The sequence below is a fragment of the Canis lupus genome, chromosome 4 (assembly GCF_003254725.2).
Source record: "Canis lupus dingo isolate Sandy chromosome 4, ASM325472v2, whole genome shotgun sequence".
In the NCBI taxonomy this organism is placed as follows: Eukaryota; Metazoa; Chordata; class Mammalia; order Carnivora; family Canidae; genus Canis; species Canis lupus.
In genome coordinates this window covers 59382166-59407506 of record NC_064246.1, presented here as the reverse complement: position 1 = coordinate 59407506, position 25341 = coordinate 59382166, and the positions used below count along the sequence as shown (strand labels likewise).

Genomic DNA, 25341 nt, shown 5'->3' with positions numbered 1-25341 from the left:
AAAGAGGCTGTTAGACTGTGTGCCCTGGTGCAGAGGGGGTTGCGAGCCGTGTGTCAGCTGAGACGCAGAGCCCCTCAAGCAATAGCTCCTTCTAGTCTTTCCCTCTTTTTTCCAGGAACAAGGCTCCTTGCTGTGAATGGGGTGGTGGAAGAATTGTACAGCCCAGGTGGCTCATCCGTCTGGGAGGAAAATTCTAGCTCACCAGTTCCCTTGGGCCCGCCTGAGAGGAGAGGCAGGAGCCAGCTGCAGAGGTGACCTATGGTCCTCCCCTCCCCCGACTCCTGCACGCCCTCTGCTGGGGGTGGGGAGCGTGGGGTCCAAGCCCTCTGCTAGCCCTCAGGTTCACTTAGTCCCTCCTTGGTCTGGGCACCAGACAGGTCCAGAGTCTGGAGACAGGGGTTGGGACTCAGGCTTCCCCTGTCTCCAGCTCTGCAACCTTGGCTGAGTGCTTTCCCTCCCTGAGCACTGACTTGGGAGTCTGCTGGGCCCATGCTCCTATCCTGTCCCTGCCGCTCTGACCGGAGGGCCTTGGGAGGTCGCCTCAAAACCTTCCTGAACTGGTTTCAAATGTAATATGGGGACAGTAGTGGTACCTGGATCCTAGGGTTGGTGTGAGGGTGAAATGAGAAAACGGGACAGGACCACCATGGCCCAGAGTAACTGTTCAGTAAGTGCTCACCAGGGTTTCATCATCCTTCCTCCCTTTGTGACATCAGTAGCTCCATTTACTGCTGGGGAAATTGAGGCCTGATGTGGTGTAATCTAGTCAAGGTCCCAAAAGGAGTAGGCCTGCGATGGAGGGAGCCCAAGTCTCCTGACCTCCAGACGGAGGCTTTTCCCATGAGCAAGGATAATCCCCGTCTGGAATGTGGGTTGTTTATTCTCTTCACAGGGCAGATCCGAGTACTGGCTTATTCATCTCTACTACCAGGAAAGAGAAGGTCATAGGCTCTGGGTGTTCTCTGAAGCCAGGACCCCCAGGAGGGTGGGCTTTGTGCAGCCAGGCCATGCAGCGGGCGGGATTTCCCCTGGCATAGCTCAGCTGCCCTTGCGTTGGCGGCCGGGCCTGTGAGTCAGAGCTGCCCCACGTCTCCCCATGGGCAGCCACAGCCCCAGACCCCTGGCGGCAGTCCAGGGAGGCGTGTGCTTCCAAAGAGAGGTGCCTGCCCCCCAGAAACAAACGGAGATGCCCCCTCCCCCACATCAGAGAGAGCAAAGGATGGCCGAGATCACACAGTGAAGTGTGACAGATCTTGGGTGACCCCTGCCAAAAGGCCCAAGTGAGGAGGTCAGGAAGCCACAGCCTGGGTCTAAGACCCTTGCACTCCGGCGCTTGCCCTGTTTGGCTCTATGGCCCTGGCCCCGCGCTGCTAGGGTCTGTCGGGCCCGGGGTGGGTGGATGTCTGTAGTCTATAGTCACGGAGCCTATAGTCAGGATGGAGTTGGCTAGCAGGCGCCCAGATGCTCGGCTCAGGCCAGCCCCGAACCACCGAGCAGCTGCGGCTGTGAGGGGCCTGGGGCCTGCTGGGTCTGCACCCCCCTGAGCAGCCTAGCCACCCTGCCCTCAGAGACACAGCTGGGCCCCCGTTCCTGCCCTGGCCTCACCCCAGGGCCTCACCCTGGCCGCACCCACCCCCTCCCCGCCCACCTTCCTCTCTCTCTTCCCCTTCTCCTCTCTCACTTGCCCTCTCTCCTTGCGTCTTGCCGCTCTCTGGCCCCCATGGGTGCTCTGTCTGCCCTGCTGCTGCTTGCACCCCAGCCGCTACTCACCGGGGCCTGGGATCTGGGCTGGAGCGGCGGCCTGTCACAAGCCACGTTAGCCTCCATCTGGCCCGCGGGCAGCATGCAGGGGAGGGCAGGGGGTGTCCCAGCTTACCAGCCAAAGCCAAAGCACGTGGTGGGGCAGGGTGGGGGCCGCAGGAGGGGCTCGGGCTCCTCAGCAGGAGCCTGCGAACAGTCCGGCCTGTCCCAGGGCCCAGCACTGCAGAGTCGCAAGGGCCTTTCCATTCCACACCTTGGAAAGCCCGAAGCCCAAGGTACAGGCCATCCAGCTGCTAAGCAGGGGGTGGAGGGAGGGCGCAAACCCCATTTTACAAATGGAACCGAGACTCGGAGCTCAAGGACCCTGTGTGGGGGCACTGTGGCCGGGGCTCAGCCCCCACCTGCCCCACTCCACCTCTGGCACCTCCCAGGCACAGGACCCTAATCCCACCAGAGACCACGAAGTCCATGAGGGAGAAGCACCAGGTTTAATATTAACATCTTTCCCTTAAAAAAAAGTACACAGGCAAATTTGATGGCATATAAAATAGCACTTCGGCTGTATAAATGTGAGTTAATGTGAGTCCTAAAAATACTTGTAAACCTAGGTGATTACATCTTTGGTACCGTAGTGAGAACCCCCTCCCTCTCCTGGACCAGCACAGGGGGCTGGTGCCCATCCCAGCTCTCCCCCTGCCAGCAGTCTTGTCCATGACCCTCACTCCCCTGGCACCTCCAATGCCCACTGAGCTGGGGTGCAGTTGGCAGAGAGAGTGCAGCGAGCAGGCCTGAGCAAGTGACCAAGCCGTACCCCGCGGGCACCAGGCAGCTGGTGGGTGAGAGGGCGCCCCCTCAAAGTACCTGCCTCTTGCATCCCTCTCAGGTTCCCTAGAAAGGCTTCTTGTCCTTTCTGGGGGCCCCCAGGAGCCATCAAAAGTCCACAATGCCTGTGGCACAGATGTGGACAGCAGGTGCTGGAGAGCAAACTGTACGAGGGAGTCTGATTTGCCCTCTCTGCCTCGTCTGCTCAGGGTGGCTCCAGAGGTCATCGCTGGGTCTGAAAGGGGTCCCATAGTCTTCCCACGGGGCAGCTGCTGGGGGCTTTCCAAGACACTGGCTGTCACTCCAAGTCAAGACCTGGGCAGCTGGCCTTCTGGAACTTGCTGGGGTTCTGGGGAAGGGGCACGGTTCCTGAATGCCCAGAGTGTGTGATGCATGGTCTGGAATCTCCCCAGACCCCAACTGACCCCTAGCTCAGAGGTTTAGAGTGTTTGGCTTTGCTTCATCTGGGCAAGTGTGCTACCCTCTGGAATATTCTAGAATGTTAGTACTGGCAGGGCACCAGAAGTCAACGAGTCCACCTTGCTCATTTTTCAACAGGGCAAACAGGCCTGGAGAGGGTGAGGGATTCCTCCAAGGTCCCGTATCAGGTCCAGTGCGCAACTTGATCCACACATGTGGACATTTCCCGTGGGCACATCCACACTCCCGTCACAGATGTGGGGCCCGCCTGGCCCTGGAGACTCTGGTGGGTGGAGTAAGACTGGCAGTGATAAGGAAAAAGACCCCGGCACTTATGGGGCCAGGAAGACATGGACACAGGCACTTGTGTGGTGAGGTGTGCCCCAAGCGCCTGGGACGGGGGCTGTGGGCCAGAGTGTCCTGTACTTGGCTCAGCCCCCAGCAAGAAGCATGGATGGCCCCAGACCAGCTCGGGCCTGGGAAAGTGGAGACTGGCATCCGGGGGAAGGGGCTTCCGGACAGACACCACTGCTGAGGCCAGGGCCCCACGCAGCCAGGAGCCAGAGATGCCAGGGTCCCTTCCCCAGCTCCTGGGGGGATGAAAGTGCGAGGAGAAAGCTACAGCTCCTTGAGGAGTAGCTGGCTGAACCGAAGAGCATGAATTCATGCCTCCTGAGCCTCAAAAATCTCTCTAGGGGTTCCAACCTCCCCGCCTGGGAGTCGGAGAAGGAAGCCCAGATTCTGTGTCACCGGGCCCTGCACTCCCATCCTATAGATGGAGAAACTAAGTGCCCTGGGAGAACCCGGGCTCCCAGTCACATGGCCTCCCCAGAGGCAGAGGGTGGTCACGGCCTCTGTAGTCCTCTTGCCTCCTAGGCCAGCCCCAGTGGCTGGGGTGTCACATGGCAGGGACAAAAGCTTTCTAGAAAGTGACAGCTGATGGGAGACCAGGCCAGGCCAGGAGGCGCTGGGTGCTGGGAGGTAGAGGGGAGCTTCAGGCAGGGCAGGGTGGGGCCAGCCCCCTACAGGAAGCTGTCCTCTGCCTCAGCCCGAGGCCCAGGGCAGCTTGAATCCAGCGGTGGCTCCGGCACCACCTGGGGCTCGGGCTGGGGCTCTGGCTCTGGTTCTGGCTCCTCTTGGGGTTCCAGGGGGCTGTCACAGGAGATGGTAGAGGAGGTGTTGACTTCATTCAGGGTGGAGCTAGGAGGAGAAGGCACACGAGTGAGTGAGGGGCTGGGAGGGAACCACAGTGAAACAATAGCAGTCATCGAGAGCTTTCTGTGTGTTCAACCTTGAACACCTTACACCCTTTAGTGCATTTAATCCCTGTAAGGACGACACCAGGCAGGCGCCATGAGGGGAGGGCCCCTCGGGGAGGTGATGTCAGTGGCCTGCGTCACAGGGAGACTTCAGGGCAGCACCCCCACTCAGCTCCGAAGCTGTTCCTCACCCATCAGCATCTCCACGCCCGGCACTCCCGAACGTGTCTGCCATCACACCGAATCCTCCAACAGCCCGCACACTGGGGGCGCCACGGTTTGCATTTCAGAGAGGATGAACCGCAGGCTCAGGGCACGGAGGCAGCTTGCATGAGGGCACAGAACAGGCCAGCGACCACACCTCAAGCTGTCCGAGCCCTGAGCTGAGCTCCTCCGCACGCTGGCTACCTGGAGCCTTGCAGCATTAGCTCCTTAGGGAGCTTAGGTGGAGAGGGCCGTCTAGTCCAAGGCCTCGTGGAGAGATGGAAGCCCGCAGAGAAGGGGCCTGGCCAGGCCTCAAGGCAGCTGGCGGCACAGCTGGAGCTGGAGCCCTGCCTGTGGCTGCTGCCGCTTCACCATAGAGTGGATCTGGTTTAGGAAGCAGGGTGTGGGGGGTGTCTGGCTTCGTGGGGGACTCTCCTCTTCCGCTCAGGGAAGATCCTGTCTGAACATGAAGTCCTGGCGACGGCTGGGCCTTCTTCCCACTTTCTTCCACCCACTGTAACTTCATCACATCCCAAAGGCAAAAGAAAAGCACGAATCTCCTTCCCAGTCTGAATTCTGGCCTGAATTCCTGTGGGCACCATGCCTCCTACAACCTCGCCAGGTTCCCGGGGGTCCTGGTGCTGGAGAACAGAGCACAGGCCAGGGCTGGTGGTGACCCCAGAGTAATACACGGGGTGCTGGGGATGCTCGTTAGATTTCCTACTTCTCCTTAGGGCCTGGATAGATGGCCTATGGGGGCCACTTTCCAGGAAACAGCTACCTTGCAAGTAAGTCCCAGCCATTCTGTCTCTTACCAGCCTGCTCTTTCCCCCTGGGGTCATTAAAGGTCAAATGAGTTCAATTCTCTCTTCTGCTCACTGGCAGGAACAAATACCCCAAGTAACTTACTTTTAGGGCAAGCCTGGAGATAGGAAGACACACAGACACACAGACACACATACACAGACACACACAGACACGATGCACACTTGTCTTGGGCCTCGGGCCAGAGTGGCTACCTGGCAAGGCTGGGAGAACTCTCCAGTGGGCCGTCATCAGCAACCTCAGGCTTGGGGTCCGGCAGGGGGATGATGTAGTCGTTGTCACCCTCGTTGGGCTGCACAGCAGTGTACAGGACAGAGCTGGTGTCCAGAGGGGATCGGAGGCCAGGGAAGCCAGGCAAGCGGGCTTGGGACCGAAGGACTGCTGGGTGGTCGCTCCTCAGAAACTCCTCATCCACCTGCTGGTACTTCTGCTCCACAGGGCAGGAGAAGCAGGGATAGTCAGACCAGAAATGCCCGTGGGGGTCACCTAACATTAGACTCTGACCTGGCCCCCCCTGCCTTGTGTGAATAAGGCTCAGAGAGGAAGGAGAATGACCCAAAGCCACACAACTGAGTGGCTCTCCTACCTGGCACCTCGTAAGAACAGGTGAGCTCAGGGCCTCCCAGAGAGGGGACAGTCAGCAGACTGGTGCCCGTGACCCTAACACTTTCCCTACATCAGAGGAGACTGGCGTGGGCTTTCACCTTGCCTCAACGTCCTTCAGTGGGGCTTCTGTTTCCCTAACTGCTGAATGGTGACAACCCAATCTATCTCCCTGGGCACTGAGCTGTGATGGAAGGTGGGTGGGAGTGTGGTTAGGAATGGGTCAGGGGAAAGAGGACGAGTGTCACCCCTCCCTGTAACTCCCTCTGGTGGACAGGCTGGGTTTTAAGGCCCTACTTGCTCCATTTGCCTAGAATGAGCCAGCAACAGGCTCAAGTGGCCAGGCCCTTAGCAGACATGTAGCCTGGGGTTGTTCAGACTTCTGAAGGAGCCCCAGGCCGTGGCGTGGGTGCAAAGGCATGGTGAGGGATGCAGGGTGAAGGCGGCTGTGGGCATCGGCTTCCACACAGGATTTCATTTCAACAAATTCTGTGCTGCTAAAATAAACTCAACTCACAGCTCCAGCCCACCCCTTACTAGTACCGGCAGGGAAACTGAGGCCCAAGAAGGTATAGGGTGGTCCCTTAAAAACCAGCATGACACACAGAGCCTTGCACCGAGTGTCTGACTTCTGAACCAGAACTCTCCATTTCGTTGCCTCAACATACCTTTTTGTACCCCTCACCCAGCAGCCTCTCGAGAAGCAGCACCAGCTGGGAGAAGGGAGGCCGGATCTCAAACTTCTCTTCCCAGCACTTCTGCATGATCTCATAACTGGGGAGAGACACAGACGGGGTCAGGGTCTCTGGCTGGGGGTCTGCTGCCTTCCAGAACCAGGTGAGCAATAAAGGAGTTGGGGAGGACAGGTGGAGAGGGATTTTTCCCTCATTCCCTTAGCAGGCCCTCCCTCCACCAGTGGTCCCACAGGATCTACCACACCTGGGTGAGCACATGGCCCCCAGGTCTGGCCGGTAGGACTTTTCATGCTCCCTGCTCAATGGCTGGCTCTGGGTGTGCATGTGACCCCTGCTGTGCCCTGACAGTCAGCTTGGGGCCTTTTGCCCAGACTATGGTGAAAGCAGCGGGCAGGTAGCCATTTGGCCTGAAAAACGAGGCCAGCACAGAAGAAAGCAGACCCGGGTAGAACAAGAGATTCCTGATGACAGCATCTGAACACCTACTTGCAGCTATACCAAGGTTTTTCTAGATCTCTGAACTGATCTATTTTTGCCTTAAGTCGGTTAAGTTGGATACCTATTGGGACACCTGGGTGGCTCAGCAGTTAAGCATCTGCCTTTGGCTCAGGGTGTGATTCTGCAATCCCAGGATCGAGTCTCATGTCGGGCTCCCTGCATGGAGCCTGCTTCTCCCTCTTGCCTGTGTCTCTACCTCTCTCTCTGTGTTTCTCATGAATAAATAAATAAAGTCATTTTTTAGAAAGTTGGATATCTATTGTTTGCACACACACACACACACACACAAATCCTCCCAAAGGATCTACTCACATCTCATCAGAGGCGTGGGCAGGCTGAGCCATGCGGTAGCCCCGCTTGATGGCATTATAGAACTGTTCGTTCATGGGCAGCTCTGGGTAAGGTGTGCCACCTGTCAGGGAGCAGAGACAAGAGATACACAGACTCAGAGGTGTTGGAAAAGTGGCAAATTATCTATGGGACAGAGAGAGACCCACCAGCCCTAGAATGGGCAAGGGTGTAATGCCCTTGGAGTGTAATGCCATTGGGAAATATGAGCTCCTTTGGAGGCTCTGGACAGAAACTGCAACCCTCCCCAAAATCAGAGAACCAGAGAACACCAGAATCAAGTAGGCTTTTTGATGTCACTTCCAAATTCCTCCATAATCAGATGGGGAGATAAAGAGACCCAGAGAAGACAAGGGACTTGCCAAGGTCACACAGCAGCGAGAAAGCAGCAGAGAGCTGTGACTTGGACCAGAGCCCTGTGCCCTGTTCTAGAGCCTGTTCCACAGCCTCAGCAGGCCAGAGGTGTGAGTGGTCAGTGGGGAGGCTGTGCTGTGCCCCTGAGAGAGGAGGAAAAAGGAAGCGTACCCAGGGTGAAGATCTCCCAGAGTAGGATCCCGAAGGACCACACGTCGCTCAGGGTGGTATAGAGGCTGTTGAAGATGCTCTCGGGAGCCATCCACTTCAGAGGCAGGAAGGTCTGTGAGAGGGCAGGATGGCATTAAGTGTGAGGAGGGCCGAGCTCCACTCTGCACCTGGCGTGGCAAGGAGGCCTGGCAGGTCCTGCGCTAGCACCTGACTCCCCAGGCCCTGAGAGCCCATCTCTGCAAGTTTACAGATCCCACACCTGCCCCAGTGCCAGCCAGGGGATCAGAAGGCCCAGTTTCTTTGCCCACAGCTGGTGACATGAAAGCCCCCATCTCTGAGGAAGAGCCCCAGGGTCTGAGGCCTCTCACAGGATGGCCCCACTTCCTGACCCCAGTAGAGGCCCCCGGCTGGGTTGGTAGAGAGCAGGGGAGCCAGAGACACGCTCTGGTACCTCTCAGCTCTGACCTGGCCACCTTAGACCTCTGGGGTCTAGAGTCCCCTCCAGCTCCGGGATTCACTGTCCCCTTACGGAGAGTGGGAACACGAGTGACAGGCAGGATGGTCACATTTTAACCAAATACACATTTGATTTCCCCCCCTCCCAGTACCCATTATAGCTGGTCCTCGCCCGTCATGACCAGTGAATTTGAGCCTCCGGGCACAACCTTAGCATCTCCACCTCCTGCTAAGCTCCACCCCCACCTGCTAAGCCCATGCATAGCAGGTGGCTTCTCTTCTTGCACCTGCACACATGGCTGGGCAGGCAAAGCCTGTCACCGCTGGATAGGGCAGGCCATGAGGAGCTCTGCCCTGATCTCCCATGTGTCACAGTCATGTGTCACAGTCTCACCGGGAGAGAACCTCTTCCCAGGGTTGGAGGCACACAGGGTTGGGCAAGGTACTCACGCTGCCTTTGGAGATATAGTTCGAGTCTCTCATGATGTCACGAGCCAGGCCAAAGTCACATATCTTGACCAGCTTGCCCTCACAGATGAGCACGTTTCTGGCTGCCAGATCTCGGTGGACACACTGGGTTGGGGGAGATGGGAGCTGAGGCCTTAGGGGTCCTTGTGGGGAAGGACCTTCCTGTAGGTCCCCCCTGCAGGACATAGCTGCCATATGGAGCTGAGTACTTGGAGGACCCTGGCTGGCTGGGTGGCCCACTTCCTCATGACCCTACTCCACCCACCATGACTGCACTTACGTTCTTGGAGGCCAGGAACTCCATGCCATTGGCCACCTGGTAGCTGAAGCCCACGAGATCCGTGTAGCTAAGCACTGGGGACTCATTGATCAGAGTTGCCCGACAGGTCCTCTCGGGAGCTAGGGGAGAAGGGATGTTCACCTACTATCTTATGTCTCCACGGGGCCCGTAGGACCCCTGCCCTTTCACTCATGGGGCTCAATGTCCAATACGGGTAGCTACTGATCCTGTTAAGTCCTCCACAAAAGGATAACAACTTTGAAATATCTAATGTAAACCTCTCCTACCTTATCAGTGCTCTCATTGGCCAAAGGCCACAAAGGCCTTTGGCATTAGCCCTGGGCCACCTTTGCTCAGTCTGACTTGCCTGCTTCTCAGGGACACTGGGTCAGCCTCGGGCTTCCTCTGTGCCATTCCCCAACCCCAACTCCTCCCCACTCTGGACCCAGAAAGAGAGGTTCACACTGGGGCTCCACCACAAGGCAGCTTTGTGCTGGTGGCTAACCTCAGTTTCTGCATCTATGAAATGGGGACAAGGCCACCTTCCTCCCAGGGCTGTTGCCAGCCTGGGCACATGAAAGGCTTCTGTAAGAATGCACGATTGCCTAGGTGTGGGGCCGTGCATAGGTGAGGACACTGCACACCCACCAGTGGGGACGTAGTTGTCATAAGGGGCCATGTAGCTGGAGGACTCAATGTCTGCATATTTGACGCCTCCTTTCATGTCCAGCATGGGCACGTAATCCACTGACTCGTCCTTGCTCATGTCCATGTAGCCCCCGTCACTCTCCCCAGGCAGAGACACGTGGCTGGAGGAGAGAGGAACATCACAGGAGGAGAGGCCCCAGGCTTTCCTCCTTCCTTGCTCGCCCTGTCGCTCATGGGTTTCCTCTCCCCAACCACCACTCATCTTCCGTCAGCCCGTCGCCACTCGAACAGCCACACAGTGAGCCCTTTCAACCAGCCTGTGGAGCCCCGAGCCGGGCACTGGGGTGCTCGGCTGACACAAGACCCATTGTGTGTCCTCAGGGAGCTCCCACATAGGCATGATCACAGCACCCCAGTGCGAGGGTCAGGAGCAGGGCAGGTAGTAAGGTGCCTTTCTGGGGCCTCCACAGCACCATCCAGCCGTGATGCCCTGCGAGGGCCCAGCCACAGCCCAGGGAGGGCTAGGAGTTGCCCCAAGGCCTCTGCCTGCAGCACCAGCTCCCTGGAGAGCTTTGGGACCACATGTGCATGTGTCCCCAGAGGTAGACCAAAGAACGGAAGGAAATCCATCATATGTTGGGGAGGAGAGGGGTGAGTTTTAAGATCTTTTGGTGATTTTCTGAAGTTATCCTTGTCTCTCAAGATGAACACATCTTGCTTTTGTTATCAACAAAAGAACTGAGATAAATTACTTTTGGAAAAGAAGAAGAAAGACGCTGCACTGCCCGTGGGTGCCGGGGGGACTGAGGGGGCACCGCAAGGTGCGCTTCAAAGGGAGTCGGGCTGGGGACAGGAGAGCTCCAGGTGCTCGCTGTGGAAGGAAAAGGGGTCAGGACACAGGAGCAGTGGGAGGGGCCGGGAGGGGGTCACATTGGCCACGTGCTCAGCACAGGGCCTGGGCCCCTGCGGACAGTCTGTGGGTGGCAGCCGATCGCACCATTAGGGTCACCACAGCGTTATGACAGGTCTGGGGTGGCCGAGCCCCAGGTCACGGACTGTGTGAAACAGCCCTGGCCCCAAACCCTCTCAGTCCGCCCTGGCCTCAAGCTTCTGTCCCACGCAGGGAGGGAGCGAGCAGGTGCCCCTCGGGGCTCCCTGGAGATTCAGGCCCCCGGAGGGTCCTTGGTACCTGGGCAGAGGGAGCCCCGCGGGCAGGGCGTTGCTGTAGAGCTCGGCGCTGGGCGGGCGGCGCTTGTCGGAGCAGAGCTGCAGGAAGGTGTGCTTGTTGCGGTGAAGGTAGTCCACCAGGTCCCCGTAGCGGCAGTACTCGGTGATGATGTAGATGGGTCCTGGGGGGTGTGGGTTAGGGTGTGGATCAGGGCGGCCGCCAGGCAGGCCACACACTTGCCATTGGGGCCCCGAGGCTAATAACGGACGGCACGTTGGAGGACAGGTGGGTAAGGTGGCCAAGAGGCTTGGGCAGCCAGCAAACCCGGGTCCATTCCCTGCCTCTGTGCCCCTGAGCTCCACTTTCCCCATCTGATAAATGAGGCTAATCATAGCCACCTCCATGAGCCACCTCCTAAGATGATGCCTTTATCAGCTCGGCTCAGGGCCGGGCACGTAGCAAGGACACCCAGAGGTTTTTCAAACTAAAGCTTATTCTGGAGCCCAGAACATAAAGTAAATAAAGGCAACTATTTCATATCAAGCTGCTGTTTCGGTCCAAATACAGTGCACTTAGTTCAAGTCAATCAGTGGGAACTTGATGATATTGATGAAAACAAAAGATTTTGAAACGGGTAATCTTGCGGACATAAATTGGCCTGAGTGTGCAACGCACTTCTGTATTTTCTTTTGGTTGCACAATACTGAGGAAAATCCCAAATCTCACAATAAGCAGCTGCAAACAATGATAATACTTCTTTTTTTTTTTTTTTTGTTATGGCCTAACTTGCCATCAGAGCCTCAAACACACACACCGGCTGGAGGGACGTTATTCTATGACCTGAACAGAAGCGGAATAAGCCAGCATGCTGGCGCTGGTTTCCAGATGTGGGGATATAACTCACCTCCCAGGGGGCTGGGGTTTGTGAGCTTGTCAAATGTCTTGTGAAAATTTAAACACATCAGAGGACCCCTGAGTTTGGAAATGGCCAGTCTAAGGAGTCCTCGGGCCTTGAAGGTGCTGTGATTCCATGAGTTTGTAAAGCCCACCCCTCCCACCTGGGTCTGTGAAATGAGGGCACTGGACAGGCTGCGTGCAGACCCTCCAGCTGGAGTGTCCTGTCATCTGTGGACAGAGGGCCAGGGGAGGGGCCGGCTTAGGCTACTGGCATTTTCCAGAATGCTCTGGGGGAGTGGTTTTAGTACCTCCTTTGGTGCAGGCCCCCAGCAAGTTGACCACATTTAGATGGGGCCCGAGGTGACTCATGATCTTCAGCTCTGACATGAGGGCCTGCTTCTCGCTGCTGCGGGCTGTGGCTGAGGGGGCAGAGATGAGGCCTCAGGCTGCCCTGTTGCCAGGGCCCCAAAAAGGCCCTTTGGCCCCACCCTGTGCTGTAGGACTCCCATGGCCTAAGGTGGCAAGGGCCCACGAGTAGGGGGAGGAGAAGGAGACAGAAGGAAGGTCAGGGAGGGAAGGAGGTACCAGGAAGGTGGGCAGGCAGCCTCTTAGCCAGAGCAGAATCTGGAGTGGGGCTGGCCTCCAGGTGGCTGCATTGCTGTGGCCAGCAAATCAGAATCAGGGAGGGCCTGAATGTGTGAGCAGGGGGCAGGGAGGAGGTGGGGGCCCAGATGTGAGGAAGCGGCAGGCTGCCAGGACTCACATTTCAGCATCTTGACTGCCACTTTCATCGTGGCCTGCGAATGGCTTAGGCCGTGAGCCGTCGCCTCCACCACCTGCCCAAAGGCCCCAGAGCCGAGCGTACGTCCTATGGTGGAGATGATCCGTCAGCACCTGGCCCACCAGGAGTCTGCATCCCTCACTCTCTCTGAGATCAATCCTCGAAGCCAACCTGGACTTAAAGTGTTCCCCTCAAGGAGTCTCCTAAGTCCACAGTGTTTTGCAGCCCTTCCCTGCAAAGTCTCAGCTGACTTAGTCTTAGCTAAGTCCTGCCTGCTTTCTGGCCCATCTGCAGTCCCTGGAAGCCTTCCTCCCACCCCGGAAGGGAACTCAGCTCCTCAGCGTGTCTCAGCCTTCCCAGCTAGACCAAGCACAGGCTTGACATGCAGCCTGTCCTCGATTAATACATCTCTTGCCACAAAGGGCTCCTATGTCACAGTCACAGGACCATAGGACCTCAATGCTGAATGGTCCCTGGGGGATCAACTCGCCCCATTGTATGGAGGGAAGGCAGGACAGGAGCCCTAGGTCTCAAAGCTAGTCATGGCAAAGCTGGGCCACACCTCAGTCTTCCCACCCGCCTCAAGTTCCCAGACTGCCACACAGGGACGCCCTGGACTGACCAAGCACGAGCTGGTCCCTCGGCAGCTCCCAGGTGGAGTCGTAGGGCAGCTGCATAGGGTCCACGTAGATGTACTCATGGCCATCGGAGCTCACGGATTCAATCACCTTCCATCGGATCTCATAACGTGGCTTCTGCGGGACCAGCACCAGGGATGGATCACCACAGGAGGTCTGGGCTTTGAGGCCCACAAGCCCATAGCCCCTTATATAACAGATGCAGCACGAGACTCTGAGGCCCAAAGAGAGGCAGAGGCATATTTGAAGTCACAGAGCAAGTTACTGATAAAGCCAGCCTCATGGGCTCAGTGAGAACAGGTGGCAAGAGGCCTCAGCATGGCCATGGCTGAGGAGCAGCTAACAGCCAAGGGCCCGGTTCATCAGAACTTCCTCATCTTGGGGCAGCCCAGGTGGCTCAGCAGTTTAGCGCCGCCTTCAGCCCAGGGCCTGATCCTGGAGACTCAGGATCGAGTCCCACGTCAGGCTCCCTGCATGGAGCCTGCTTCTCCCTCTGCCTCTTTCTCTCTCTGTGTGTCTCTCATATATAAATAAATAAAATCTTGTTTAAAAAAAAAAAAAAACTTCCTCATCAGCTTCTCCCAGAGCCCCAACTGCTTCCCAGATGGAAGTAGAGGGGTGGGCAGCCCTGAGAAGTGACACAAGCTACGGGCACTCAGCTAGGTCTGGACAGCCCTCCCATGCTGGGTCACTCGCAGTGGATATCTCAAAAAGATATAAGCTTAGGATGTTGAAATCACAGGATGTTGGAATCACAGGATTGGAATCTCAGAATGATAGAATCATGGGTGCTGCAATCCTAACTCAGGAATCTTAAAATGTTGGGATCACAGAATGGTGAAGCCTCTCTGAACAGAGCACTGAAATTACAGGTTAATAGGATTAGAATGCATTTCAGCAGAAGCCTGGGAGTCTCGGGGTGAGAGCTGGAAGAACCCTGGAGCCCATGTAGTCCACCCAGAAAGTGCCTTGCCCTGTGTCGTGGCAGGGTTGGGGACAGGGCTGATGTCCAAGCAAAACCTGGGAGGGCAGAGCAGAGGCAAGGGACCTTGGAGGGCCCGGACCAGGCCCAAGACAGCCTCTCCTGCTGGGGGTGGAGGCAGCTTGGACACCCACTGGCACTGCACGTCATTTTACACCTGCCTTCTGTGCGGGGCAGGGAGGTGGCCGGGTCCTGTGACACTCAAGGACAGTAGGGGGCTCCATGCAGAAAACCTAGAGTGTCAACCTGCACCCATTAGTGGGGATAGGAGGTTACCTTTTGCCAGAGCATGATGAGGATGATGAGGGAGATGATTGTGAGAACCACCAAGGCCAGGATGGCCGAGATCACCACCACCTTGAAGGGCAGAGCTGGAGGCAGAGACAAGAGCTGACCGTAAGGAGACAAGGAGCTTGGCAGCTGCCCCGTGCCCCTCACCCCCCACCGTTGGTACCGCAGATCCTCTCTGCCTGTCCTGCCCGGGATGGAAGCCTCCCTCCACCAGCCACAGCCTGTGATGTCAGCCCCTCCGTCTGGGCCATACCTTCAGCCTCTGCCATCAGAACCCACACCCCTCAGTAACAACTGCAGCTCAGATTCTCTGGGCTCCCATATGCCTTCAGCCTTTGCAGGGGTCAGTCTGGCCAGTCTGCCATGGCTCCAGATTGGATGCCAGCTCCTGACGACTGGACTCGCCTCGCCTCTGAATCCAGGCCCTTGCCCAGGGCTGTCACAGCCTGTGACTGAGCTCCCACAGCCTGATGGATACAGATCGTTTCCTCCTGGCTTCATCCCAAGCACCCAGGGGTGTTGGAGTTATAAGGTGCATCCCCCAGGGAACAGGGGTAGCCAAGTGGGGCTGACTCTGGGCCCCATGCCCCAAGTCTCTTCCCTAAGGCCTCAACCTCTTTGCTGCACAAGTTCCCTTTCTCTTCCCCTGCCTCTACATCCATCCCAGCCACACCCTCATCTCCCCTTCCCTGCCCCTGCATCTACCCCAGCCAGATCCTCATCCCCCCTACCCTGCCCCACTGGCCACCCATGGGGTCCCTGAGGACTTCGTTCCCTCTTCCTCTGTCCCTCCCTTGCCCCTCTAAGCACCCCTAGAGGCCCTGTCCCTCCTCCTCAGGGCCCCAGAACAACTCCTCTCCTCTCTCCCCACTCGGTCACACATCCCAGTCCTGGGAAGGAAGTCTGAAATTCTAAGGAGCCATCTGAATAAAAGGAAGAGACTTCGTGCAGCCACGGTAGTTTCCCTGTGGGCTGGTACATGCCCGCCTCCTCCTGTGACACAGAAAAGCTTTACTTCTGTCTTGCTCGGGGCTGGTCTGCAGGTGCCCACTTGCCTGAATCCCACGGCTGGGCATGGAGCCCCTCCTCCCTGTAGGTTTTCCCCCCCAAAGTACTGCCCCCTGCAGTGGGATTGCCTAATTGCTTGTCTGCTGTTGCTCTGGACTGTGGGCACTAGAAGGGCAGGCAGGGCTTGGCCTTCTCCAGTGAGAAAGAGGAAGGAGAGAGTCAACGAAGTACAAGCACAGGGGTGTATGCATGCATAGGGACTGGCAGGCAGCAAAAGCATCCAGGTGCTGGTGGACACATATGAATATATGCATGTGTACCTGCTCATAGATCTGCATCGTACAGCAGGCATCTGTGTGCAGAGACTGTGTTTGCGGGCTTTCACGGAAAGGTGTGCTGCAACTCCATGCTTACAGACATGCGCTATGCCAGTTGGCACACGTGTACAGGAATTGAACATGCACCATTTGCACTCTTGTGTGGGGATTGTTCATCTGTACATACATGCACATAAACATACCCTCGTGGATCTATATAAACATATCTGGAGATGAGGTGTGTTCATATACATGGTTTATAAACATACACTAGGTGGGTTTACACACCAAGGCAGGAATCATGCATGCCTGTGTATATGCTGACAGACATACACTCCAGCCTTAGATGCGAAATGTGGGGCTCGGGCATTCTACATAATGTTGTTTACAAGTCTACACTGGGAGGCTTTGCACCTGTGTCCGAGGATCAGTCCTGCTCATGTACATGGCCTATGACATACATATAGCATACACACTCATGTACTCATGGGCGTACACATGTGTGCCAATACTGTGTTGTTGTGTAAGTGCATAGGGGCATACTCTGGTGGGCTTCTCGATGCTCCTGAGTGCCCAGAGGCACAGTTCCAAGTATGGTTGAGATGGGGGTGGAGGGTCTTCAGGGGCCACCAAGGCTGGAGGACTCACAATGTGGCACCACGGTGACCTCCTGCATGTCGTGTCCCAGCAGGTTGTGCAGAGTGCAGCGCACCGACAGCGGCTGATCCACACGGCGCAGGCGCAGCGTGCTCACCACCTCGAACTCCTGATCCTCAGGCCAGTATGTCACGTTAGTCTCCAGCTGGCTCTCCTCCTCTGAACTGTTCCCTAGCGGCGTGGGTGGCAGCTCGCGAGGACATCTGCCAGGAGAGCCAGTCGGGTCAGCTTCCAGTCCCTGCTGCTTCCCATCGCCTGGTCCTGAGCTCATTCCTCCTGTGGGCCCTCGACTGACCGGCAGGGGGCGCTCCTACCCCAGAACTGAAAGCCCTGCATTGCAAAATTCACTCCCTCCATTGGATCCTCTGAGTCAAGGTAAGGAAACGGGACAGTTTAGGTCATGCAGAGCATCTCCGAGAAGACACATCTTCTGGGACGGGGCTCTAGCCTGGAACAGTGTGCCCAGAGGAAGGGGCTGGACTAGATGACGTCCACTGGGTCTTTCCAGGCAGCTGTGGTTACCCTCGGAGAAGGAGGCCCCAGATCTGCTCACCTTTTGAGGTCGCTGCAGGTAGACCAGGTGAGGTGTGGCTGGGGCATGCCCCGGCCACGACATCGGACTGTCTGCTCCCCGCTGGCAGGGTGGCTTTCACTCAGCTCCAGCACGCGGACAGGCACTGTGTGGAGAGGGCAGGAGGCCAGGAGATGGGGAGGTCAGGAAGGACAGTCAATGAGAAAGGCCCTCGGGAGGACTTGGCCCAGGGTCCCCCCCTGAGGGGGAGGGGAGCTTCAGGTTACAGGTGAACATCAAATACCAGGAATCACCGTGTGAAAACTGACAGGTTCCCCTTCTGGGTACTTCAAAGGGAAAGCCTCAGTAGGGTGCTAGTCTGACTCTAACACCTCTCTGAGACTTGCTAATCTTCCCTTTTAACAAAGACAGAGCAGGTCTGAGGGTCAGAGAAAGCCCTGGGAAAGCAAGAGCATGGAGCTAGAATTTAATAGCATCACTTTGTTTTCCCAGAGTTTATTTTAGTGGTGGCTTTATATTTATGACATGTGATGCTGATTTTCCATCTACAATTGAAAGGTTATATTCTCTTTCAAAATAAATTTATTTTTAGAAAGTCAATTGACAAAACAGTAAGTCATTAGTGTGTCATTCCCCTGCTCAAAGCCCTCCAGTGGCTCTGTCATTTCAGTCACAGTAAAAGCCAAAGTCCATACAAGGGCCCGAGGGGACCTACATAACCTGCCCTCCTCCCGGCCCCCACTACCAGGTCTCAGCTCTGACCTCATCTCCCACCACTCTCCCACTTCTCAGCTCCAGCCACACAGGCTTTTGGCCCTGCCTTTGTACTGCTTGGTGGGCCCTTGCCCCCAGAGAACCACTTGGCAAACGCCCTCACCTTCTTGAAGTCTTCACGCAAAAGTCGCCTCCATGAGGCCAACGTGATCAGGCTATTTAAAATTGCAACCCTCATCGCCCCCTGCCCCCTGAACCCTCGATCCTCCCTACCCAACCTTTTTTCCCCCTTTGACAGCACTTGTGACCTTCCAACCTTCTGTGTCATTTGCTGGTTCTTTGCCCTACTGGTGAATGAGTATCTGTCTTCCCCCAGTAGGATGCAAGGGGCACCAACAGACTGGTGTGTTGTTGTTCAATAAATATCTATATCATTAGTAGTATAGTATAAGAAAATGTGGGAAGGAGAAATCATAGCATTGGTACATGAATGTCTGAGGCTTCAGGAACACCAATGGCACCCAGCAGCCTCCTTGAGACCCAAAGAGGGGATATGCCGAGTTCACACGGGAGTGAAAGGGCTGGAGTTCAGCCTAGAAGTCAGCATCCTGAGGCCTCAGCTCCCCGTCCTACTCCTTCTCCTCCTACGGGCCAGTGGACAGTGTAGGAAGGGAAAAGGAAGTGGGTGGGGTTGGGGTGGCAGGGGGCAGGGCTCCTCACCGTTGACCTGCAGCTGGAAGGAGAGCTGGGCCTCGGCATCCTCATGGAAGGCCCGCATGGTGTAGTAGCCAGCCTCGGCCACCTTGACCCGCACCAACGTCAGTTCTGACACGTACCTATGGAGTGCGACAGGCCCAGCTGCCAGAGCTATAAGAACTCCCACAGCCCCTCCCCTCCACCTCCTTGTCCAGACAAGAGACACAAGACCCAGGGAGGGGCTTCCCGAGGTCACACAGGTGTCAGTAGCAGAGCTGGGACTCACACCAGTCTCTTGAATCCCCACCCATAGGCAGCTGGTTCTACTGAGCCAAGAAGGGGGTGAGGGGGGATGAAGAGGGTAAGGGAAGCACCTCTTCTCACCCCTGCAGAAAGGCCTGCTCATCTCCAGCCTCCGGGCCACCACCCATGCACAGGTGGTGGTGGCCTGAGAAGTACCCTCCTCCCTGATCATCTGGCCTTTCTCTCCTCAGCTGCTCCCTGCTGGCTCCACCCATCACAAGGACACCCAACCACTTGGGGGATCATCTGACCCGTGTCCGGCCAGGAAACTCTAGGAGGGCTGGGGCAGTCTATTCGGGTGTCTGCAGCCTCCCCAGTGCCTGGCACGGCGCCTCGCACATAGTGGGCTCTCAGGGAAGGTGGGTCTAGGTGTGTCCAGTGGCTGAAGGCTGCTCAAGAATGGAGGGGGTGGGCTGCTGCTCACCGGGTCTCAGACACGTTGCGTGTGGACAAGGCGATCTCGCCTGCGCTGGAGTCGCCTAGCGTGCGGTTGTCCTTGAACCACACGACAGTAGGCGGCGGGTAGGCCTCGAACACGACCTGCAGAGCCCGGCTGCGGTGCAGCTCCGCGAACTGTACGGCGTCCAGCTCCCCCAGCAGCCGCACGTAGCCGCTCTCTGCAAGGGGCGGCCGTCAGGGGCGGGCCCCGGGGGCGGGGCTAGGCCCGGCTACCAATAGGGCAGCGCCTCCTGGGGGCGGGGCTCCCGGGGCGGGGCATCCACTGGCTGCCCGCGGAGCCCAGCCCTCGGGGGCGGGGCTTCAGGCTTCAGGACCTGATGGTCCTCACTCCAGGGATGGAGCTCCCAGAGTTGGAGCTGAGACTAGGGGCTGAATTGGGGCTGATATGGATTTGGGGGCCGGGCTTGGGATTGGGACTGGAATCGTTCTCACTGAGCGTGTTCTGGCTCGGGATTGCGGTTGAGGTGCGTTGCAGCATGGTTGAACTTGAGGATGGAGCTGCCCGGGCCTGGGATGGCGGTTGGGTTTAGAAATCGGGTTAGGGCTGGCAGAAAGTCTACACTGGGATCAGAGTTGGATTTGGGGCGGACGCTGCATTTGGGTTTGGGTTTGGGTTTTGGGTTTCTCCTGGAAATGCGCTTTGGTTGGTACTGAAGCTAGGACTGTACTGGAATGCAGCTGACAGTACCCCCCAGGGCTTTGAGAAGGTCTAGGTCCAGCTCAGAAGGAGGGTTGGGGCTAAGCCCAAGGCACGCACCAACCACGGTGACGTTGATGGACTTTTCATCTCGATGGTCATTCACACTTTCTGATACATTGCAGATGTAGGTCCCTGAATCGCCAAGCTCAGCACTAGGGATGTGCAGAATGGAGCGTATGTGGGAGGGCACATTGAAGAGGAAGTCAGTCACTGGCTCCACCAGCCGCCCACTCTGTAGGGACAGGTGGGGCAAGCACCCCAAATCAGGCAGGGTCAAAGAAGTTAGGCTGCAAGTCAAGATACCCAACCCTCCCTGGCCCTTTCTCCAAACCCTGGCCCAGCAATACCTCCATGCGTGGGTATGTCCATTCAAAGTTAACCACCTCATTTCCGGTCACGATGCACATGATGGTGATGTTCTCACCCTGGCGGACCACAGTCTGCACTGCATTCACGGAGACGTTGATGGATGACACTAGTGGAGAGAGAGTAGCTTAGGGCTGAGGAAGTTATGACCAGCCACCAGCCCTTCCGCTGGGGGACGGGGTGGGGGTTCAGAGAGGGAAGGAATGACTGGTGCGGAAGATTCATTCATTCATTCATTCATTCATTCAACAAATATTTATTAAAAGCTTCCTATATGCCAAGTCCTATGCTAGACACTGGGACTTTAGCAATAAACACGACAAACTTCCTGCCCTCGTGGAGCTGACGTCCTAGAAGGATAACAGTCTTGAATCAATGCATTCTCTGGGCATCTAGGTAAAGGAGAAATGTATGGAGCACAACCATGTAACGGGGAGCCTCTACCTTTAATCCTCACAATAATCCCACCAGGTGGGCAGCCATTGTTTTCCTCATTTTGCAGAGGAAGAGGCAGGCTCAGAGAGATTATGTGCCTTGTGCAAAGGCACTCAGATGGGAAGTGCACAGCTGGGATTCAAACCCAACTGGCTCCAAGGCCTGTGCCTTTGCCTGCCACGATGTACAGCCCAGCCTTGCCACTAACACTCCTCATGACCTCAGGAATACTCCATCCTCCGTGTTTCGGGTTTCCATCTGTAAAGTGGGCAAACAGTACCTGCCTTCCAAGACTACAGTGAGAATCCAGTGAAAAATGGAATTGCACACTTTGTAAACTGGAAAGGGCTATACCTCTACGGAGGGTCATACTTGCCTCTGCTGAGCATCAGGCCAGAAAGGGGGCTCACCCTGGAGGCTGTAGACATAGTAGGCTTCAGAATCCACTTCCTTGTCCCCGATGGTGGTCTTGCAGACATAAGTCTTGTCCTCGAAGGTACCAGAGAAGCCACGTTGGTGGTCATAGGGGATGGGCAGTGGGATATCCACTTTCTTCTCGTGTAGTGTCACCACCAGTCTTGGATCCGTCACTCGGCATGGAATTGTGATCTCCGTTATTTCCGTGAGAAAGATGAAGAGTTCCTCAGGGTCAACCGGGAGAAAGCCCATAGTGGGATCTGCCATGTGTGGGACCAAGAATTAAGGTCAGGGGAGTTGGTTTGCTGGCTTTCCTCTGAATTTCTGTGTGAACTTGAGCAGGTGTCTTCCCTCTCTGGCCCTCAGTCTTCCCTTTACAGAATAAGGATGCTCTCAGAGGTCCCTTCCAGCTTTAACATTTGATATGGTCAGCACCAGGGTAAGAAAGAAGATAAGCCACAAGTCCAAGGGCAGCCGGTACCCGGAGATTGGAGAATGGGAAAGATGGGAGGTAGAGACCAAAAAAGAGCACACTGGGACCCTCTGAGAAGGCAGAGTTCTTGGGAGCCAGGAATGGGGTGGGCTGTCAGGGAAAGTCAGATCTCCAGACCCAGGGATGGGAGTGAACATCCTCCTGGACTAAGCCAGGCTGGGCTCCATGATTTGTCTGCATTTCTAAGCTGGCTGTGTCTCACCATGTCACTAAGCACTCCCAGCTTCCCCCAGATACCTGCAGTTGAGAAGAGAAGTCAGGGAGGGAGCACACAGGTGGGGGTGCTTACCTGGCACAAAGATATAGAGCCGTTTTCGCCCATCAGGCTCCAGCCCATGGGAGCCTTTGTAGGTGCAAAAGTACTCTCCCGTGTCTAGCCCAGTGACATTGGTCAGTGTCAGTGTGCTGGAGAAGGTGCCATCCTGGGTCCTGGCCATTTTCTGCAGGGGCTCTTGGGACAACCGTTCCCATACCACCGGAGCTGGACCCGAGCAGGTCAGAACGAAGGTGCTAGAGATATTAAGGACAAGCTCCGGCCCCGGGGGTGTGATGACCAGGCCGCTGGAGGCCTGTGGGCTCAGCATCAACAGCAGCGGCAGCCACAGTGCCTGGCCTTTGGGAGGAAAGGCATCAGATGTCAGGGCACAGAAGCATCAGCACCACTCCTCACAGCTGAGCCTGGGGGAGGCCATACCTGCACAGTCTTTGAAGAACACACCTCCCTAATCTGACATAGACTGGAACCCATGGCTCTGAAGCCTGCTTGCCCAGTGCCCAGGCCCCAAGACTCCTTCCAGCCTCCTGGCCTCCTGATCGTGCCTCTAGATGCCAGGTCTCAGAATCCTCCAGCTATGCTATGTTCAGGCTTGGGCACATTCTCCCGAAGGCATCAGGAAATCCTCGGGAAGCAATTCCCAGGCCTCCAGTTCCTGCATTACTTCCCAGGTCACTTTCTGAGCCCCTTCCCTGCAGCTGCTCCAGCTCCTAAGTTCCACCCAAGCCCAGAGACGGCCATGACTGGGGAAGGTGGGGCAGGGTAGCTCAGAGTAAGGCAGACGGGGCAGGAGAAACTCAGCAGCCACTGGGAACTGGGGTGGGGTGGGGGTGTCAAGTGACTGGTCTCACTTCCCCTGCTGATGTCCTCTGGGAAGGATTCTGTAAGCCATGTTCCCTAGACCCGCAGGTAATCAGCCAGTTGGCCGTCGGCTGATCACTAATTGCCAGTGACCAATGACTGCCTGGTCAGCCACCCAGCCCCTGGAGCACTGACAGCATGTAACAGGCAGTAGTGAGGGAAGGGTGTGCTTGCAGAAGCCCAGGCAGGACTTGGGAGCTCACAACCAGTGAGAGATCCAGGCCAGGAGGGGAGTCTCAGACCAGAAGCAGACCAGCTAGGCTGATACCAAAGAGCGCTGAGAAGGTGGGACACCGGACACCGGGGTGACTGTTAGCAAGTGGGATGGGGACAGCTGGTGAAGAGGTATAGGGTATGGAGGGTTGAGCAAAGGATTTGAACTAATAGCTCTGGACAAGCAGGAGTCCAGCCAGATTTCTGAGCTGAGTGAACAGTTGAAGAAGGCCTTCACTGAGCGCCACTGGAAAGGCAGGAAATGGAAGCTCAAGAGCATAGCAGCGCCCCTGGGCTCCCAGCCCCCCACGCTCCCGGGGTGCTAACATGTACTGCCCCTGCCAGCTCCAGAGGGACCTCCCCACCCCCACCCCTTTGACAACAGAAACTGGCATGACACTTGGAAGCCACAATGTACCTACCTTTGAGGACAGGAGCTGGCATGGTGCCTGGAACCTGCATGGTGTCCTGCAGAGTTAAACAGGGGTCAGGGCTCAGGGTGGGCAGAGTCATTGTGAAATCTGACTTAGCACCTGAGTCCTGCAGAATGAACCTCAGCCCAGACTACCCAACCTCCATGTCCGTGGCACTAAAGTCAAAAGCCACTCATGTCTCATGGTCAACAGGGCACTCATGCCCAAGAGTCCCCTCCCCCTGCACTGGGCTCGGCTTCAGGGTGTCTAGACCCTACTTTGGCTCTGCCTCTACCTCTCCAGTAGCCTTGGGTGAACCCAGGCCACTCTGGGCCTTAGTTTCTGTGTATGTACAGTGGGAGTGGGGGACTTGGGCTGGATAGTGTCCAGGGGCCCGCCAGCTCCAACAGCCAGTCCTCCGAGTGACAGTTCCAATACCAGGCTCTTATCTGCCAGGACAAATATTTGGGAAAGCGTGATGAAAGGCCTGGGGGAGCAGGAGGGGGTAAGCCAGAACCCAGAGAACTCCCACAGGCTCTAAAAGCACAACAGGAAGTGGAGGCGGCTGTGGGAAGGGAAGCGGGGGAGTCAGGACTGCGGAATGTGGGGGGGGGGGGGCAGCCCCATGCCTGGGCCCCCTTTACGGGGCCCCAAGCCACACAAGGAGGCCTAGCGGAGAAGGGCCAGGGGTCGGGCCCAGGGGAGGCCCCACCGCTGGGCAAGGCTTCAAGGGTCCTTGGGGACTACTGAATCCAAGCCCCCCACCTTCACTATCCAGACAGGGAAACCAAGGCTCTGGAGGGGAAAGAAGTCTGCGCAGGTTGACACAGCAGAGCTTGTCGAAGCCGGAGACCGAGACCTGGAATGATAGAGGCCGAGAGAGAGCCACAGAGCTGGAGAAGGAGAAAGCGCACAGTGAAGGAGGCAGCAGGAGCAGGGAGCGGGGACCAGAGAGACAGGCTGAATCGGGAGGCTCTCTGCTCCATCCCTGCGCTTGGCAGCCCCGCCGAGGACCCCACCCACCAAGAGCCAGGCCTGCAAGGGGCTGGCCGCAGCCGGACAGGAAAGAGGCCAGGAGTGGGCCGGGGTCGCCGAGCAAGAACCCTGGGGAGCGGCCACGTGACCGGGCACCCGGAGCCTCCAGGTGCGCGGTCTTTGCACTTCAGGCCCCGCCCCTCGGGCCCCGCCCAGGTCGCCCACGCCACGCCCCCTCCGGGCCCTTTACTTTCCAATCCGGGGCTGGGCTCCGGGGCTGGGCTCAGTGGCTGGGCTCCGGGGCCTGAGCCCCAGCGGCGCTGCCTACTGTGCCCTGGCTCCGTGTGCGTCCTCAGTCTCCGGTTCTCAAAATGGGATGATGGAGAGTGTCCCAGTACAGGGCCGCATTTTCACATGCGGCGGGGCCCCACGCTCAGCTCTGCCCAGCACCCCCAGAAGCTCTCTGAGCCACTCTGCTCTGCCCTTCCTCCTTCTCCCAGTCCCTTTGGACCGGCCTGCCTGAGGGTCTCCTCATTCCTCCCCTCTCCTCTCTCTCAACTGTTCCAGACACGAAACCCAGTCCCTCCCCAGCATCCCTACTCCCATCCCTCCGCCCCAGCCCCTCCAGCTGGATGCCAGTGTTCCGCCAGTAGGAGGGAGCAGGGCCACTGCTGCAGAGCCAGCGGCCTCCACAGAGGCCCATCTGCCCCTCGGTGGGTGCCCCTCTGGCTCCCCTCTTCCTGCCTGAGATCTCAGCCAAAGAAAATCATTAGCAGCCCAGGCTGGGGGAGGGGGTCATTTCAGCCTCCCTGCCCCTCCCCTCCCAGCCTCCCTGGCTGGCCACACTGTTTATTATTCTAAAGGAGGAATTTGGTCGGCTGGCCTGGAGATGGGAGGTCACTGCAACCAGGGCTGGCCTGGCTCTGGAAGGCTGGGCCT

At 57.2% G+C, this 25341-nt stretch overlaps 1 protein-coding gene across 6 annotated transcripts in view; it reads right to left on the bottom strand.

The window, feature by feature from the left end:
* Window positions 1-2230: 2230 nt before the first annotated feature.
* PDGFRB (platelet derived growth factor receptor beta) overlaps window positions 2231-25341 on the bottom strand; it is a 37754-nt gene continuing 14643 nt past the window's right edge. For 2 of the 6 annotated variants that reach the window (XM_025435346.3, XM_035715600.2), the window contains exons 2-24: window positions 24193-24286; window positions 23437-23482; window positions 21956-22279; window positions 21167-21433; window positions 20303-20430; window positions 20013-20187; window positions 19221-19413; window positions 18518-18633; window positions 17105-17228; window positions 16543-16754; window positions 14555-14649; window positions 13281-13413; window positions 12641-12745; window positions 12186-12296; window positions 11002-11161; window positions 9813-9973; window positions 9165-9283; window positions 8867-8989; window positions 7961-8072; window positions 7400-7499; window positions 6563-6668; window positions 5486-5718; window positions 2231-4203 (exon numbers count right to left, since the gene is read on the bottom strand). In XM_025435346.3, the coding sequence (XP_025291131.1) occupies window positions 4026-4203; window positions 5486-5718; window positions 6563-6668; window positions 7400-7499; window positions 7961-8072; window positions 8867-8989; window positions 9165-9283; window positions 9813-9973; window positions 11002-11161; window positions 12186-12296; window positions 12641-12745; window positions 13281-13413; window positions 14555-14649; window positions 16543-16754; window positions 17105-17228; window positions 18518-18633; window positions 19221-19413; window positions 20013-20187; window positions 20303-20430; window positions 21167-21433; window positions 21956-22279; window positions 23437-23476 (3315 nt within the window). In that variant the 5' untranslated portion in view covers window positions 23477-23482; window positions 24193-24286 and the 3' untranslated portion in view covers window positions 2231-4025. Of the gene's footprint in view, window positions 4204-5485; window positions 5719-6562; window positions 6669-7399; window positions 7500-7960; window positions 8073-8866; window positions 8990-9164; window positions 9284-9812; window positions 9974-11001; window positions 11162-12185; window positions 12297-12640; window positions 12746-13280; window positions 13414-14554; window positions 14650-16542; window positions 16755-17104; window positions 17229-18517; window positions 18634-19220; window positions 19414-20012; window positions 20188-20302; window positions 20431-21132; window positions 21434-21955; window positions 22280-23436; window positions 23483-24192; window positions 24287-24450; window positions 24475-25341 lie in introns of those variants that run through there. The other 4 variants (XM_025435345.3, XM_025435347.3, XM_025435348.3 and 1 more) reach the window with 3 other exon arrangements.